The sequence below is a fragment of the Ammodytes marinus genome (genome assembly GCF_949987685.1).
Source record: "Ammodytes marinus genome assembly, chromosome: 14".
NCBI classification, from domain to species: Eukaryota; Metazoa; Chordata; class Actinopteri; order Uranoscopiformes; family Ammodytidae; genus Ammodytes; species Ammodytes marinus.
The window spans coordinates 2,049,310-2,067,069 of NC_137218.1; the positions used below are offsets into that span (position 1 = coordinate 2,049,310).

The following is a 17,760-nucleotide window of genomic DNA, read 5'->3' on the forward strand; positions in this document are numbered from 1 at the left end:
CAGATATGCCCTCTGTCTACATCGAGACAGAGAAGGGGGGACACTGCTGAGGTACCCTGAGCCTCCTCTGCCTGTGTCTCTGTAATGGTGACAGGGCTGCTGCCACTTAATATACGCAGAGGCAGGGACGGCCCAAACGGAAGAGCCCTGAACTGGTACACCTTGCCCAGAAATGCAAAGGGGGAGGACCCCCTGTGCCCCCGGGCAGTAGGGACGTGAAAGAAGCATCCTTCAGGTCTAATGACACAAACCAGTCCGCCTGAGCGATAGCCTGGAAGACATCTGCAACACGCAGAATGTGGAAGGGAAGAACATTGAGGAACTGATTCAGCCCTCTCAAGTCCAGAATGGGGCGAACCCGCCCTCCTTCTTTGGTACCAGAAAATAGGTTGGGTAGACCCTATCGAGCATCGATTAGCGCCCTTAGGGGACCTGGGGGGGCGGAGGCTGCGCGCCAGACCCCCTGGCGCCTCAAATGCGGACTGTAGGGCCGTACCTGTTACGGTGCTGGTCAAAATGCGCTGAGAAGCGCTGGCCCATTGCTTGTCCACCTGAACGTAGCTGAAGCTATCGGCATGGGGTACCACACAGGTACCATTTCGCTCTGGGGCCTGAGGTGCAGCTGGCCCAACGTCTGGCCTGGGCCGACTGGAAGAGAACGGAGGGTCTGTTGACACACCTCCGACTGGGGGGACTGCGCCAGCCAACCCCCGCGGCGCCAACGTATCGGTTGACCTCACCCTGCCTAGCCCCTTAGTCATATTGCAAAGTCTGCAGTGAAGCATCACTGAGGGTCTGTCATTCCGACCCGGCCAAAGGCTTGTGGCTGGCTTCAGAGCTGCAATTCCTACCCCCGGGTAAAGGTGGAAACCACCCAGGGGTCTATAGTAATATAGCCCAGAAACTACGCTGCTGCTGGGAAAAACAGCCAGCGGCCGGCCCTGATGCCCGAGCACCTGGCCCCCAGGCCTCTGTGGGCTCTGGGAGGGGGGGGGGGGGGTGTACCGGTGAGGTTCTAAGGCCCGAGGCTGCCCAGAGGACGGGCAGGCGGGGGCACGAAAGTTATCAGTAGGCTGCTGGGCGGGCCGCTGAGACTTGCGTAGGCCATCGTCTCTCGCTGGATGAGAACGTGCCTGAGAGTGGCTCTGGGGGGCAGCCGAGGAGTCCCTAGGCCTGCCAGGAGTGGACACACTCTTGCGAAGACCCGAAAGCTGCTGGCTGGTCTCCCAAGCTTGGGCAGCCCGCTCCGGCTGGCATCCTTCCAGCACACGTGTAGCTCCTTTAAGTACTCCTCCGAAGGAGGGACAGAGAAAGAGGCTGTGGCAGGGCTGAACCTGAAAAAGGCGATAGGCTGAGCCACTCCTGCCTGAGGAGCATCGAACCCCATGCGAGCCAGAGCCGCACGGCTACCGCCCCAGGTTGCAGGGTCAGGAGGAGCTCCTGTGTTCTCACCATGTCTGACGACAAGCGATCCACCTTGGATGCTAGTTCGTTCCTAGCCCTTTTCCTGGGGGGGGGGGGGGGAGGGGGAGGCACTGCTCTACCCCGACGCCAAGACCGGCCGGGCCGAAGGAAGTGGTGCCATTGAGGGAAGGTCGACAGCCGTCGGACGCTCCGCCGCTGCCAGTCTAGCCACCCTGAGTGCCAAGGGCATGGAGCCGCAGTTCATGCAGGCCCTCTCCGTAAGGCCCTCCCGCAAATGCTCAAAGCCGAGACACGAGGGGCAGCGATCATGGCCATCGTCAGGCTCTAGGAGGGCCACACAGGCACCACACACATGAGCCATCAGCAGAATCGAGCACTGCCTTCACCAGTAAGGTACTTACTCAAAAAACACATGACAGTGTTACCGGGAGAGGACGCGAGAGCGCAGCCTTCACCGATAAGTGACTGAACAGAATACACAGCAGTGTCGTGTTAACAGTAAGTGTTAACCTTTAAGTTAAGCATTTCATAACTGTACACTTAAAAAGTTATATCATAATCAATACAAAGGGTGGATTCCGAAAAACCACTCTGCAGTACTACCGGGAGAAGACGCGAGAGCGCTGCCTTCACTGGAGAGTGACTGAAAAAGAGATACACTGAACGATCCTCTTTTTTTTTTTTTTTTTTACAAAAATAGTTACTAAAAAAATGTGGTAACAACCGAGCTGCTTCTATTAGCAAACAGGGAAGCTATAATAATAGCTACAAGCGCCGGAAGGGAGCGGACACGCTAAGCGCTGTACAGTGTTACCAGTAGCGTAGTAGAAGTGACTGAACTCAAATATGCAGCAGTGTTACCAGGAGCGGACGCGAGAGCGCAGCCTTCACCAGTAAGTGACTGAAAAGAGATACACAGCAGTGTTACCAGGAGAGGACGCGAGGGCGCTGTCTTCACTGGAAATCAACTGAAAATAGATTCTCTCTTTTTTTTTTTTTTTTACGAAAAAAGACAAAACGGTAGCAGTTAGCCACGAACAATCGTCCGCACGCGGTACTCTACTGCATCGCGAGAAGATGAAAGGAACAGATCCTCTGTAGACACCGGGCTATATAGCCCTTCCGGTGTCACGAGGGTCACAGGTGACTATTTTGATATAGGTACTCGAACTGCGCATGCGCTAGATGGATATATCCAGTGCTTAATGCACCGCCTCTGGCGGTCAGTAAGGATGAAATAGAACCTGCCCCTAGTGGGGCTTGATAAAATCCCATCCCAATAAAATTAATTTACGTGTGTGGTTGTTACAAATGTGGAAAAGTTCAAGGGATTTGAATACTTTTGCAAGCCACTGTATACCCGTTCAATGGCTAACCTTTCCATTGAAATATGTCAACTTATTTCTCTGCAAAATAAATTCTGGTACGAATTTAGAATTACTAGAATTTAGATAATGACAACATTGTGGTACCTAAAAATATTAATTTTTTGAATATTAATCCAAAATAGTTAGTTGTTATGTTGGACATTTTATAAATATAATTCTTATCTGACATAGAATGTAACATGTCTTCTAATCAAAATCCTTTTTTATAATGTGGAAATTCAATTGGTGCTATCTTGAATCGTTATTCTAATGAACAAGAATAATTATTGGATTTTAAATAGATATCTATAAATCAAAAATGATGTCAAAATTATATTTTTACATGTGAACATATATTTGTAAAATGTCGATGTCTTAACATTTTAACATGTCAAAATAACAATAGCACACCTATGTCCATTAGCAGGGATTGGGCCTTACAAACAGCTTTTTATTTCTTGTCACCACTGACACTTATTTTATAGGTGTAATTGTGACTATATCAGCTTATGAAACATATACTTAAAATACTTAAGGCAAAGCAAGGCAAGTTTATTTATAGAGCAAATACAGACACAAGGCAATTCAAAGTGCTTTACAGGGGCATACAATTACAGGGGCAAACTCAGCCGTTGTAGCTTTAGTGTTGGTGGGGATGTGCACATTTTTGAAAAACCCAAAGTCGGTGATAGTAGGACATTCAAGAGGTTAACAGTCAATGCACAAATGAGATAAAATGTTGACACTTCAGAATTGAAGGATGTGCTTGTGAAACCTTGGCATGTGTTTTCTAAAAAAAGAGTCCCATTGTTATAAGCATTTCTAATAGATATACCTACTCTTACTAAGAAGGAACAAACACCACTAGATCCTGGAATACAGTTAGGTATCATAGTTCATATAATTTATATTGATAATCTTACAAATAAAACTCGTTAATTCTCTCAATTATGATGGCAATATTTTCTTGTGCTCAAACAACTTTGACAAGACTTTGCGTATCTCTTTTGACTGCACGCCATAAATTATTGGGTTGAGGCTGCCGGGGATGACGTGAAACAGAATGGCTGAGAGTTTTCTGTAGTTTGAGAGTTCAGGGAAACGATGCAGGAAAATGACAATCATTCCACTAAACAGCATAATAAGATATATGAAGAGGTGAGTGCTGCAGGTCTTCAAGGCTTTACTGTTCAAAGACTTGTTATTACTGGTCAGACAGACTACTGTAATATTGGTATAGGTGAGAACAATGCTGCCTATAGAAGCTGTGAACAGCACCACAGTGAAAGTGAGGCCGTAGACATTGTTAATGAACACACTCTCACAGGAGAGCTTAAACAAAGAGGCATTGTCACAGAATGGATTCATGATCATAGTCCTACATCGGTTTAGTCTCGTGGTCAAACCTAGAAGAATCCCGACCAAAACAAAGGCCACTCCCCAGGCAGAAACTGTCAGCTTTATAACCATCTTATTGGTCATTATGGCAGCATAGCGCAGAGGATTGCAGATGGCCACATATCTGTCAAACGCCATAATCATGAGCACAGTGTGGGAGGTTGTGCCAAACATGTGAGTGGTAAAAGCTTGAGCAACACATTCATAGTAATTGATGAGGCGATCAGAGGGGGGACGCAGCATGTCCAAGAGCAAACGGGGCACCGTGATAGAATTCCCAATTATGTCATTAAAGGGCAGGTTACAAAAAAGCAAATACATAGGCTGATGAAGGCTCTTGTCAATGAAAACCAGAACAGTAATGCCCACATTTGCAACCATTATAAACATATAGGAGAAAAGGAAGAAGAGAAACGCAGGGTATAGAAAGTTGTCAGGTACATTTAACCCCTCCAGCTGGAGTGTGAAGCTGTTGTAGGTGTAGTTCTCCATCATCCTGAAAGAATAAAGGGATGTTGTAAATTACACCGTTATTGTTGTATACAGTTCTACATGTGTATCTCTTGTTGGACCATAGTTATATATCTCCCCTAAAAAAAATATTTTTTTAATGTCACAACTTCACAAGTAATGTCTCCACATCATCTTAGATAGCACTGACTGTACAATCAAACATAAACATTCCTAGATATAACCGGATATACCTGTCTGTGGTTTGAACACCTCCATAAAAATTGATGTAGGAAAAGGCAGGTACATGTTATAAATCAATTGCAACAAATGATAATTGTTTCTGCAAATGCAAACAGACAAAAGTGAGCTGTGAGTTCAGATGATATTTCAGCAAAGCAAATCAGAAAAAGTTCAGCGCTCAAATATTTAAAGTATTTCTCTAACTGTTCCTTCACTGGAAAATACAACTGGAGAAAATGGAAGTGTTCTTAAACGTCTGACCAGTAGCATACATTTAGTGATCCCAATCATTTCCATTCAGTGAGGCATAAAGATGTACAATTTGGAAAATTAAAATAAAGCTCATCTCTGTCCACGTGTTATGAGAAATCAGAAATACAGACTAATAAAGACACTTTTAAGAAAGTTGCTGTAATTGAGAACAAAGCTTTCAAACAGATTGAATAGTGAATTTAAATGTAAAGGCTTCTTAGCTTTTCGTCATGGCAGAGGGTTTTATATTTGACATTTTAAGAGGAGATTGAACTCTGTAAAATTCTCAAGCAAAGGAGTAAAACATTTAAAAATATAAAGCCCACATTGCAAAGTTATACTCACACAAATGTACATACAGCTGCAGAGGTGTTAGTGTTGCCTGCTGCACTATGAGCCACCTGGAAACATTAGTCTGTTGTATTTATTCAGTGCTGTAGTGGCCCTTGGCTGCAACGTCACATGTTGACAAGTCATCTCTCTTAGTAACCACCACCGTCATAGGCCTCAAACTCAAGCAAAGGTTTTTATGATTATTTTTGCTGCATTGATATCAAACATCTTAAATCTTTTAAATACATCTAATCAGGGTGATTGCTGGGGATGTGCTCATCCTAATTTTTAAATGTATATGGAATCAAATGGGAATTCCCCATGGGAAAATGAATGGGAAACTGATATGGAATGTTCAGAACTAGAGTGGTGGAAATCATCGCAAGAGTGGAGGACAGCTGAAACGAAAGGAGCAAAAAGTTTTCAACTCGTTCTCACTCGCACACCTTCAACTCTAGTCTACATACATAATTGCTGCATCAAAACCTTTGAAATATTGTGCCGGATGCATTCATGTGACTACTGAAGCAAACAGACGTACACATTTGGATTCGTGAGCTTACAAGTTACTTATTACTGTTGAATATTAAGACAGAGATTATGGAATGTTTATAACTGACATTGCCACAGTGGGATAACATAATGCCATATGGTGGTATTTGGGAGGTAAAAGGTTCAGGAACCCCTGAGTTATAGTACAAAGGCCATGGTGAACAGATGGGTTTCAGGGTTGTCACTTTGGATTTTTTATTTGTGTTTTCAAATTGTTTTAAGTGTTATATATTTATATTATTTTGACATTTTTGGAAAACTAAACTTTTCTTTAAACACAGTTAAGTTTACCTCTTTCCTATGTTCCATTGTGTGTGTGTGTGTGTGTGTGTGTGTGTGTGTGTGTGTGTGTGTGTGTGTGTGTGTGTGTGTGTGTATCAGGGATGGAAATTAACACCCGCCACACGCCAAATGCGGGTAGATTTGCGTGCTGGCGTGTAAATTGTGTCACTTCACCCGCCACTGTGTCGGGTAATACTTTCCAGTCAGGTCCGATCTAATTTGCATATTTAATACATTCGTCATGAACATGATGACAGGGTGCTACACAGTTCAACAGTTTCTTTTTGCCTTTCTAGTCGAACTGAACTACGGCGCGATCCGCTCCGCTAGGAAATACTATCTGCGAGTTAACGTGTGGAGGCATAAGTCGACAAATCAATCGACTTACTTTGCCCCCTTTTTTTCTTCCCACAGCAGAGGTTGAGGTGCTGAAAATAAAGTGAAAACTGCGCTTTTCCTTTAAGCAGCAGAGCTGCCGCCGTTGTTACAGTATTTGCATCAAAGCCCTAATGGTAATACAAATGAGATGCTTTATTTAAACGCTGTCCGTGCTTAGAGGTGATTTTAATTGTGTCGGCTGAAACAGAAACTAACGGAGGGATTCGGCTCACATACAGTCCCTTGAGTCGCGCAGTCAGTTTGTCGACATGGCTTTGTATTTAAGGCTCGAGACATACAATCAGATCGCATACAAACAGGGAAGCCTTTCCCATCGATATCGCTAACGGTGAGAATATCCCCGGTTATTATTTGAGCCTCAAACCACAGAGTTCTTCCCCGTGCGGTGGCTCGCGCACTCACTAGTGATCTCACGGTGAAACGCTGCTTTGCTCGGACGAAGGCATCGTGTGTTTCTAGATGATTTAACGTCATAGTCTCAGACGAGCGTTTAACATTATGCTGCATCTTTTGCACTGCACTGTTTTTTATCAACAGTGAAAAAATGGTCCCACACCGGACTCTTATGTGTAGCTGATTACTTCATGCACGCACCTTGCAGAAGTGACGCTCCTGCAGCGCGCTCACGACCAGACGTGACACGGTGACATCTCCCATTAATAAAACGGCATAACTCCCTGATTTTCAGATTTCTATTTTTAAATTCGACTTGAGCGCAAGTGGAAAACCGGTCAATGTGTCGACACATTCACATTCCTAATGCATATGGAGAAAGTGATAAACAATATCAACATTTCATATCATTAACTAAAAAGAAAAAAGAAATCTAAAGGTAACTTCAATACTGTATTATAATTATTGACTAAATGATGAAAAAAAGGTGTCTGCAGGGCCAGTGAAAATATACAAGGGGCCAGTAAAACTCGGATCTATTGGCCAAGCGGGCCAGTTGGGAAAAAAAGTTGCATTGAACCCAGAGTATATATGGAGTTCAATTATACAATGTTTTGAAATAAAGATGGCGTGTATTGTGTATCATATAGTAAGAGTGTACCATTTAATTTGCAACTCAGTTCCTTGGTAGCACCTACTTACAGTACAAATGACTTCTGATGGAAAACATTTGTATGAAAAACACTTTCATTAGCTATTCTTACTATTGTATTGTTTAACATTAACGCATATATTAAAAAAGATATTGCGTATAAAAAGTGTCTGGTAAAAAAGATGAGTGGCTGGTAGATTTTTAAATCTACCTGCCACAGTGGCTGGTAGGCAAAAAAGTTAATTTCCATCCCTGGTGTGTATGTGTGTGTGTGTGTGTGTGTGTCAGTGCGAGAAACGTACAACCTAAATGTTGTCTGTTATCAATTTCAAACTGGAAGAAAGGCTGTTCCAACACTTTGGACCAGTAGTGTATAATAGAAGCAACTGAAATATTTCCCTTGAATGTGGAATCTACTAGATAGTGCAAAATGATGAAGGATAGCTAATGGTGAAATAACTGCTACAGGCCAACATAAGGCCAACTGATTTACATTTACATGTGTAACAGTGGCTTGCCCAGACCCTTTAAGGGGCAGGGGCGAAAAATGAAAGAAGGGCACCTCCTCTATGTAAACAAATGGGAGGCCCGTGCTTGGCTATAGCCCTCAGCCAGATATCGGGTTGAATACATTTGTGCATATTCAGACTACACTGGGAAAACATGTTTTTTGTAAGGATTCAGTGTTAGGACTAAAGAAACTTTATTCAGTGATATCATTATTATATGTAGTAGTAGTACTTTATTGGCAGACTCATGGTCCATATACAACACACATAATAAATATAGACATGATGTGATATAAATAATATAGAATATCGGTATTTGTCTATTAATACATTATCGGTGAAAAAGTATTTTATTTTCCAGTTTACCTTAGGTGAAATGCAAATACACAGTGGCTCAAATGTCCCTCTGATGTGACCTTAGGGGCTAAAGATGAGGATGTGTCCCCTTCAGATAAAAAATAATGGTTTGAATAAAGATTTAAAAAAGGGCACTTCAGCTAAAAGGGCAGCTGCAGGACTGATCCATAACATGATTTTTTCAGATCAACTGAAAGTGTCCTGACATGGTTTTTAACTTTAACATGGGTTCAAATCCGACCCATGGACCTTTACTGCATGTCATCCCCCCTCTCTCTCTCTGTCTCCCCATTTCAACTCTGTTCTATCAAAAAAAGCTTGATAATGCCAAAAAATAAGATTAAGAGGTAATTCTCATTTTAGTTATTGGTAATGAAAACCTTTTTTTAATGACCAGAAACAGAGATCCATACTTGGTCATTACAGACCGATGGTCCACTGTTGGCAAGGTAGGAATGTATGTGTGTGTGATAATCAAAACTTATTTCTACATCAATACATGCCCCCCAAAACCTTCCATCATATTTCTTCAAATTAATCCATTCTGAAAGTACCCCACATCGTTTCAAAATGCATTAAAAGACAAAGAAGAACAAAAAAGTCAAACTGTAATGACACAAACAAGTCAGTATTTATTCATTGACTGAATCAAGGATCAGGAAGGTTAAACAATATACAGAGTCATGTTTGTTGCTGCCATGGGCTGTGTTCAACGTTTTCTTATCAACAAAGCTTTTCACTGTCCTAATACTGTGTATATTCTGCTTGTTGGACTTTTGACTTGAATTGAATTGAAACTGTTTTTATTTCGAACGAGTGAAGAAAAAGTAAAAATAAGCAATAATAAACAACGAAAAAAATGTAACAGTTACAATGAATTAAATCAAATCAAATCAAATCAGTTTTTTTTGTATAGCCCAATATCACAAATAGACATTTGCCTCAGTGGGCTTTACATTCCATACAATATGACACCCTGTCCTTAGACCCTTAGCTCAGCTGAGAAAAAGTAATATTTACAAACAATGAAAACCACAAATGAAAATAAACTGTCTAACAGTTGTTTTACCCGTTCGAAAAGGGGTGAGAAGAAAAAAAACATATTTAATCTCACCCCTTCTCTAAATTATTGATCCATAATGGGTTTTCAGCTTCCTGACTACTGATTTAAAAATCTAAAATATACATTAGTTAGCAATAGTTTAAATTAATTACCAATTACATATTTATCTAATAATATTGTCTAGTTATCTTTTAATAATATCTAATTAAACATTCAATATTATATGAATACCACCATATATATTAAAAATATACAAATACATACATATAAACATATACACTATGTTAAACACCTTATTCATCCCTGTACCTCCTGAAAATCATTTCTTTATATTTCATTTTAAACTGGTTCATGTTTGGACATTGCTTCATCTCCCCATTCAAACTGTTCCACTTCTACCTGTAGGTAACAAAAACCTTGCAGTCATGACACCTTTTGCTGTCAACATTTATTCATATATTAATTCAAGTACCTTTAACATTTACTTTTTTAAACGATGGCCAACATTTTTTGGACTTCAACATTTTAAATAAGAACTTTTGTATCTCTTTTGACTGTACACCATAAATAATGGGGTTGAGGCCACCAGGGATGACAATCATCATGATGGCAGAGAGTTTTCTGTATTCTTCGTACTGAGGGAAACGATGCAGCATGATGACAATCATTCCACTTATAAACATAATCAGATAAGTGATCAGGTGAGTGCTGCAGGTCTTCAAGGCTTTACTGTTCAGATACTTGCTATTACTGGTCAGACAGACTACTGTAATCTTAGTATAGGTGATAACAATGCTGCCTATAGAGGAGCTGAGCAGTACTACAGAGTAAGTGAGCCCGTAGACATTGTTAATGAACACACTCTCACAGGAGAGCTTAAACAGAGAGGCATTGTCACAGAATGAGTTTTTGATCATAGTTCTACATCGGTTTAGTCTTGTGGTCAAGCCGATCAGAATCCCGACCAAAACAAAGGCCACACCCCAGGCAGAAACTGTCAGCTTTATAACCATTTTATTGGTCATTATGGCAGCATAGCGCAGAGGATTGCAGATGGCCACATATCTGTCAAACGCCATAATCATGAGCACAGTGTGTGAAGTTGAGCCATATATTTGAGTTGTAAAAGCTTGAGCTACACAGTCATTATAAGTGATGAGGCGCTCAGAAGGAGGACGCTGCATGTCTAAGAGAATTCGTGGCAACATGAGTAAAACACCAATTATGTCATTGACTGACAAGTTGCAAAAAAGGAGATACATAGGCTGGTGAAGGTTCCTGTCAATGCAAATTAGCAGCAAAATGCCAACATTCATTACCATTATAACAATGAATGAAATAAGGAAGAAATAAAAGAGAGGGTACACGGATTCATGTGGGAGTTTAAGTCCCTCCATCTGGAGTATGTAGCTGTTGTAGGTGTAGTTTTCCATCAACCTGAAAACACAAAGGACAGTTTTCTGTTAATTGATTAAATCTTACGAGAGAGACACCAAGAGACACCAAGATACACAAATACCAACATAGATAATATAGCAATACAATTAAAGTTACTGACAAAACAGAGTAACAAGAATAAAGCAAGTAAATCAATTAACAAGAACAAGAACATTTGGAAGTGAAATCCGATGCACTCAAACATTTAAATTGTCTTAAGAATACTGATGAAGTCCTGAAAAAAAGGAACGAGAGATGCTTTATGCATTGAATTACAATACAGGCTGTGCAGCAAAACACAAACTTCAGTTAAAACAATAAGTTATATATGTAATGCATAACAGTCACACGTCTAATACCTGTGTTGTGACTTCGGTCCAGTCTTTAGTTTTCACTACAAGCAGTTAGTGTTCACCGGCAGCAAAGGAGGTGACCTACTTTTTTATAGATGTGATATCAATCCCAGTGGATTAATTTAGCCTTAGAAAATAAGTGATGCAACATTGTGAAATCAATGTCATGGTGAAACCAGTGGTCATTAAGCAGCAACTTTCAACTGTAATACAATTTTTAATTCAAGATGTTTTCCAAAGTAACCTGTCTAAAGTTTAGGATACTTTTCTAGTTTTTATTGCTGATTTTTCGTAGCTGTTCAACGGCCTCTGCATTATTTGTTTTGAAAAAATCAAATATTCCATTGGGGCACCCTAGTCATACTTCACTTCTCTAATCTGAAGGGGACACTTCAAGCCTCCTTTTTTGCCCCTAAGGTCACATCCAAGGGGTATTTGAGCGGCTTTGTATGTGTCAACTTATTTATCCACAACTAATATACACCCCACTATCTGAGGGTTGTTAACATTCACAGGCCTCCCGTTTGATTTTGCCCCTGCCTCTTAGAGAGTCTGTGAATGCCAATAGTCTAGGCACCTGTGACCGAGTCTGTTGATACAAATAAAACTAATTTGATTTTGATCTAGCGAAATATAACTATTAGGGGAGAGTGGTCTAAGTTGTGCATTTTGGAAGTTGTGCCACCCCTTGTTTCTAGAAAACCGTGGAAGAAATTGGAAATGTGACCACATATTTAAGAAGAGCCATCCATTTGACTCATCCTGTAAAGAAGGGAGACACAAGGAATAAGATATAAGCACATTTAAGATAAAAAAACTGTGTTTTGCCTTTCAAAGTAAAATTTCCATGATCAAGGTTTTTTGATTATTGTGTCTGAACAATTATAGACAAGTTTGAAAACATTTGACACATGTTTTAGTGCTTTGATATGCTACATTTTGAGTCTATACAGTTAGCACGATGTCAGCCCTAAATTGCTGCATCAGGCTTATTATCCAAATGTCTGGGATTTGGGTGATTTGTGCCAAAGGGCCTGGGTGAGTTATAAGTAAGTAAGAAAGTAAAATGTATTTATAAAAGCACATGTATGACAGTTTGCACTGTCCAAAGTGCTGTACATAGTGCATTCAGTAGGTAAACAATGAGGTAAAATAACAATAACCAAAATAAAAGACGTAAAGCCCATACATCCACATAAACACAGATAGTGGTGCAGAGGTAAGAGAGTTAATGGGGAGGAAACACCAGGGTGTACATATGGGTTTTGAGCCTTGATTTAAAGGCAGAAATGTAGGGGAATCACATTTGTCAGGTGGCAGTTGGTTCCACAAGCACGGAGCAACTAGTGCAAAGTACATTTCTGAGAGTTGTGCCAGTGGCATGGCTGTATACGCTGGTCACCAAAAGAAAGTGATTGTCTACAGTAGCTCAGAAGAGAGTGACATTTCAATTCCACTTAACGACACCACTGATGAGAGTTCAAATGGCCAGAAAGATGATGATGGTGACTTTGTCATTGTGAGCGTTGCAGGTAAAACCATTAGATCTTCTAGGCCTTGTTTAAGAAAATTGTCCTTCAATCTTTGTCAACTATTTACTTTATTTACTTTAAATACACCTTAAATAAGTGATTGTCTAATGGATTTGTCTTGCATTACAGTTTATGAGATATATATCAATGGCACAATTCACCCCATGGTATTCTCTGCAACCGCACAACTTACACCACACTGGGGGCAAGTTGTGCATCAAGACAACTTTTTTTCCGAAAGCTATATTTCTTCAACAGTTTATTCCAGATCCAACGTTTTTATTGCCAGGGATGCACAACACCCTGAAATATATGTACATATTTGAGTTGGAGACTTTACTGTCAAGGCCTTACTTTAAAGTCACTTTAAGTGAAAAGTTGCACAACTTAGGCCTCTCTCCCCTACTACATTTAACTAAAAATGGAGGGTTTGTCACTCTACATCGTTATCATCAAGGCTTCATTTACTTCCATTGCTGCAGAAAAGCTAAAAGTTGAAAAAGGCCTTTGACAACTCTGTTATTTACATAGTTTTGACGTATTTGGTCAAAGAGGTCCCCACTTGGTCATTGTAGATCAATAGTCCACTGCTGGCCAGATAGGAATGTATGTGTGTGTGGATAATTTCGACATCAAAATGTAGAACATATTCTGCCAGTCGCATAGCTGTGGCTACTGAAGCAATAGGACCTAAACAATGGGAGGTTTGAGCTTCCAAGCTAAATGGTGTCCAACCAACTGCTGCATAGACTCCCATGTTAACTGAGACATGACATTTCTGGAGAGGCCGATTGTACCAAACTTTTAAATTGCCCTGGTTCTCACATTCTTCACATTACAGACACAATCTTCACACAGAATCTTCATCAGATTCTTCTGGTTCTAACATCAAATTCATTTTGACATTTAGACTCACGGTCTGTTAGTTAGAGGCAGCGACTTGAGGTGAAGTTTTGGATGAAATGACCTCTCTGAGGGTCCTATAAGGTGGGATTTCTGCCTGATCACAGGCCGTCATTGAGACAGAGGCTGTGTTCGGAAAGCCATACTAGCGTCCTACATCCTACATACTCACCATCTATATACTACATACTGTCTACTCAAAGATCGATTGTGTATGCGAGGTGCGTCGAAACGTTTTCACTTGAAGCAAATAGATATTAGAACTAGATTTTTACAGTCCTGTGTTCATCATCTGTGTTTTAGACCTCTTGTTTTATAATCTAAGTAAGCTTATCTTTAAGAACACTAATCACGTTTCGTGGCGACAGCACTCAGCTGTCTGTCAGTTCAGCTGGACGAGCCCCGGTGTGTGGAACACAGCATTCAGTTCTGATCTGATTTTATACACTATCTATGGTTTTGATCTCTCTCCACTATCAGACTGGCATCACTCATTTATTCATTTCACTTAGTAACTCTAATGTGGTTAGGTATTTATCTTCATATCTTATCTAATCTTTGAATGACTGCACGTAGCCTAAAGTTTTCAGATCGCGGACCCCAAACAATGTTGTTGCCTAGCAACTTGCTCGAAAATATTTCATTTTCCTGGGCGGGTAGAATTGACCCAGTGCATTGTGGGGCGGTTGATTAGGAAAAGTATCCAATCGATCCATACCCAAAATCTTCCCGGAAGTTAGTACTCATCCGGGAATTTCTCGCATACCCAAACTCGCATACCCAACCGTTACATACTCAAATTGAAGTCAAAATGAGTATGAGTAGGACGTTAGTATGGCTTTCCGAACACAGCCATACACTCAGCTTGGTGACTCACTCTGCCCATTAAAGGGCTTGTTCACTTTTTTTTTTTTTTTTTTAGTTAGGAGAGACAATGTTGAAATGGGGCAAACACACTGCTCTTTGAAGGCTTATTTCACACTTTAAAAATGTTCAGGTCTTTCAATTATACTTTTATCTGGACATTTTTAAATATTCAAAATCATGCCTACTAGAGTTCAACAATTCACTCCCGTTCATGTTTAAAATGATTTCTTACTTTTCCACATCTTCATACTCCTTTAGCTGATTCATATTTCAGGCCATCGATGTAGTTTAGCTCCAAGTCTATTCAATTACTATTTCACAGTTTAACGTTTTTTATCCATGTCTTTCAACTTATTCATAATTTCAGCAATAAATATTATTCAAACTTCTATATATTTAACTTTTCAACTCCTTTTAAATTCCTTTTATACAACTATGAACTTTTTTAACTTTTTCAAATCTTCCTACTGAGCTATCCAGTTCAGCGTCAGCTTTTTCAGCATTCACACGCATTTTCAGCAGGAAATGCATTTTCTAGTTAGTTATTGGTAATGAAAACCTTTTTTTAATGACTAGAAATAGACGTTCACACTTGGTCATTGTAAACTGATAGTCCACTGTTGGCAAGGTAGGAATGTATGTGTGTGAGATCATCAAAATGTTTAATACATCGATGAATGCCCCCCACAACCTTCCAACATATTTCTGCAAATTAATCCATTGTGAAAATGTGTTCCCCACACAGTTTGAAAATGCATTAAAAGACAAACAAGAACAATATATAGTCAAGACTGTAATGACACAAACAAGTCAGTTTTTATTCATTCACTGAATGGCAGAGTATCAGGAAGGTAACAAAACGTCTAGAGTCATGTTTGTGGCTGACATGTGCTGTGTTACACTTTTTCTTATCAACAAAGCTTTTCACTGTCTTAATACTGTGTATATTCTGCTTGTTGAACTTTTTTTTTTAAGATATTTTTTGGGCATTTTTATGCTTTATTGATAGTGTAGAGACAGAGTTGAAATGGGGCAGAGAGGGGAGTGACATGCAGAGAACGACCGTGGGCTGGAATCGAACCCGGGTCTGCTGCTGGCCGAGGCACATGGGGGGGGGGGGGGGGGACGCCCTACCAACTGAACATTCAATATTATATAAATACCACCATATATATACAAATATACAAATACCTACATAAACATATACACTATGTTAAACACCTTATTCGTCCCTGTACCTCCTGAAAATCATTTCTATATATTTCATTTTAAACTGGTTAATGTTTGGACATTGCTTCATCTCCCCATTCAAACTGTTCAACTTCTACCTGTAGGTAACAAAAACCTTGCAGTCATGACACCTTTTGCTGTCAACATTAATTTATATATTAATTCAAGTACCATTAACATTTACTTTTTTAAACGATGCCCAACATTTTTTGGACTTCAATATTTTAAATAAGAACTTTTGCATCTCTTTTGACTGTACACCATAAATAATGGGGTTGAAGCCTCCAGGAATGACAATCATCATGATGCCACATAGTTTTCTGTATTGTTCGTACTGAGGGAAACGATGCAGGATGACGGCAATCATTCCAGTTGAAAACATAATCAGATAAGTGATCAAGTGAGTGCTGCAGGTCTTCAAGGCCTTACTGTTCAAAGACTTGCTATTACTGGTCAGACAGACTACTGTAATCTTAGTATAGGTGATAACCATGCTGCCAATAGAGGAGCTGAGCAGTACTACAGTGAAAGTGAGGCCGTAGACATTGTTAATGAACACACTCTCACAGGAGAGCTTAAACAGAGAGGCATTGTCACAGTAAGGATTCATGATCATAGTTCTACATCGGTTCAGTCTTATGCTCAAACCCAGAAGGATCGAGACCAAAACAAAGGCCACTCCCCAAGCAGAAACTGTCAGCTTTATCACCATCTTATTGGTCATTATGTCAGCATAGCGCAGGGGATTGCAGATGGCCACATATCTGTCAACCGCCATAATCATGAGCAAAGTGTGAGCAGTTGTGGCATACATTTGAGTTGTAAAAGCTTGAGCAACACAGTCATTATAAGTGATGAGGCGCTCAGAGGGAGGACGCAGCATGTCTAAGAGAATTCGTGGCAACATGAAACAAGCACCAATTATGTCAGTGACTGACAAGTTGCAAAAAAGGAGATACATAGGCTGGTGAAGGTTCCTGTCAATGTAAATAAGCAGCAAAATGCCAACATTCATAAGCATTATAAAAATGAATGAAATAAGGAAGAAATAAAAGAGAGGGTACACAGATTCATTTGGGAGGTTTATTCCCTCCATCTGGAGTATGAAGCTGTTGTAGGTGTAGTTTTCCATCAACCTGAAAAAACAAAGGACAGTTTTCTGTTAATTGATTAAATCTTACGAGAGAGACACCAAGAGACACCAAGATACACAAATACCAACATGGATAATATAGCAATACAATTAAAGTTACTGACAAAACAGAGTAACAAGAATAAAGCAAGTAAATCAATTAAAACAAGAACAGTTGGAAGTGAAATACGATGGACATTAAATTTTCTTAAGGATACTGATGAAGTCCTGTCAAAAAAGAAACAAAAGAAGCTTGATGCATTAAATTACAATAGAGGCTGTGCAGCAAAACACAAACTTCAGTTAAAACAATAAGTTATAAATGTATAACAGTCACACGTCTAATACCTGTGTTGTGACTTCGGTCCAGTCTTTAGTTTTCACTACAAGCAGTTAGTGTTCACCGGCAGCAAAGGAGGTGACCTACTTTTTTATAGATTTGATATCATTCTCAGTGGATTAATTTAGCCTTAGAAAATAAGTGATGCAACATTGTGAAATCAATGTCATGGTGAAACCAGTGGTCATTAAGCAGCAACTTTCAACGGTAATACAATTTTTAATTTATTATCAATCTTCACCCATGCAAGATCTTTTACAAAGTAACCGGTCTAAAGTTTAGGATACTTTT

At 40.1% G+C, this 17,760-nt stretch overlaps 2 protein-coding genes across 2 annotated transcripts; both read right to left on the reverse strand.

The window, feature by feature from the left end:
* Positions 1-3,740: 3,740 nt before the first annotated feature.
* Positions 3,741-4,685, reverse strand: LOC307260703 (olfactory receptor 8G17-like; the record flags this gene model as incomplete). Its single annotated transcript, XM_080040996.1, has 1 exon — positions 3,741-4,685. The coding sequence occupies one exon, from the start codon at positions 4,683-4,685 to the stop codon at positions 3,741-3,743; it is 945 nt and encodes a 314-aa protein (XP_079897122.1).
* A 5,385-nt stretch (positions 4,686-10,070) lies between these two features.
* LOC307260582 (olfactory receptor 8G17-like) lies at positions 10,071-17,129 on the reverse strand (the record flags this gene model as incomplete). The annotated part of the gene is made up of 3 exons (XM_080040855.1): positions 10,071-10,074; positions 10,213-10,909; positions 16,916-17,129. 3 exons carry the CDS (start codon positions 17,127-17,129, stop codon positions 10,071-10,073), a joined length of 915 nt encoding a protein of 304 aa, XP_079896981.1.
* Positions 17,130-17,760: the final 631 nt, after the last annotated feature.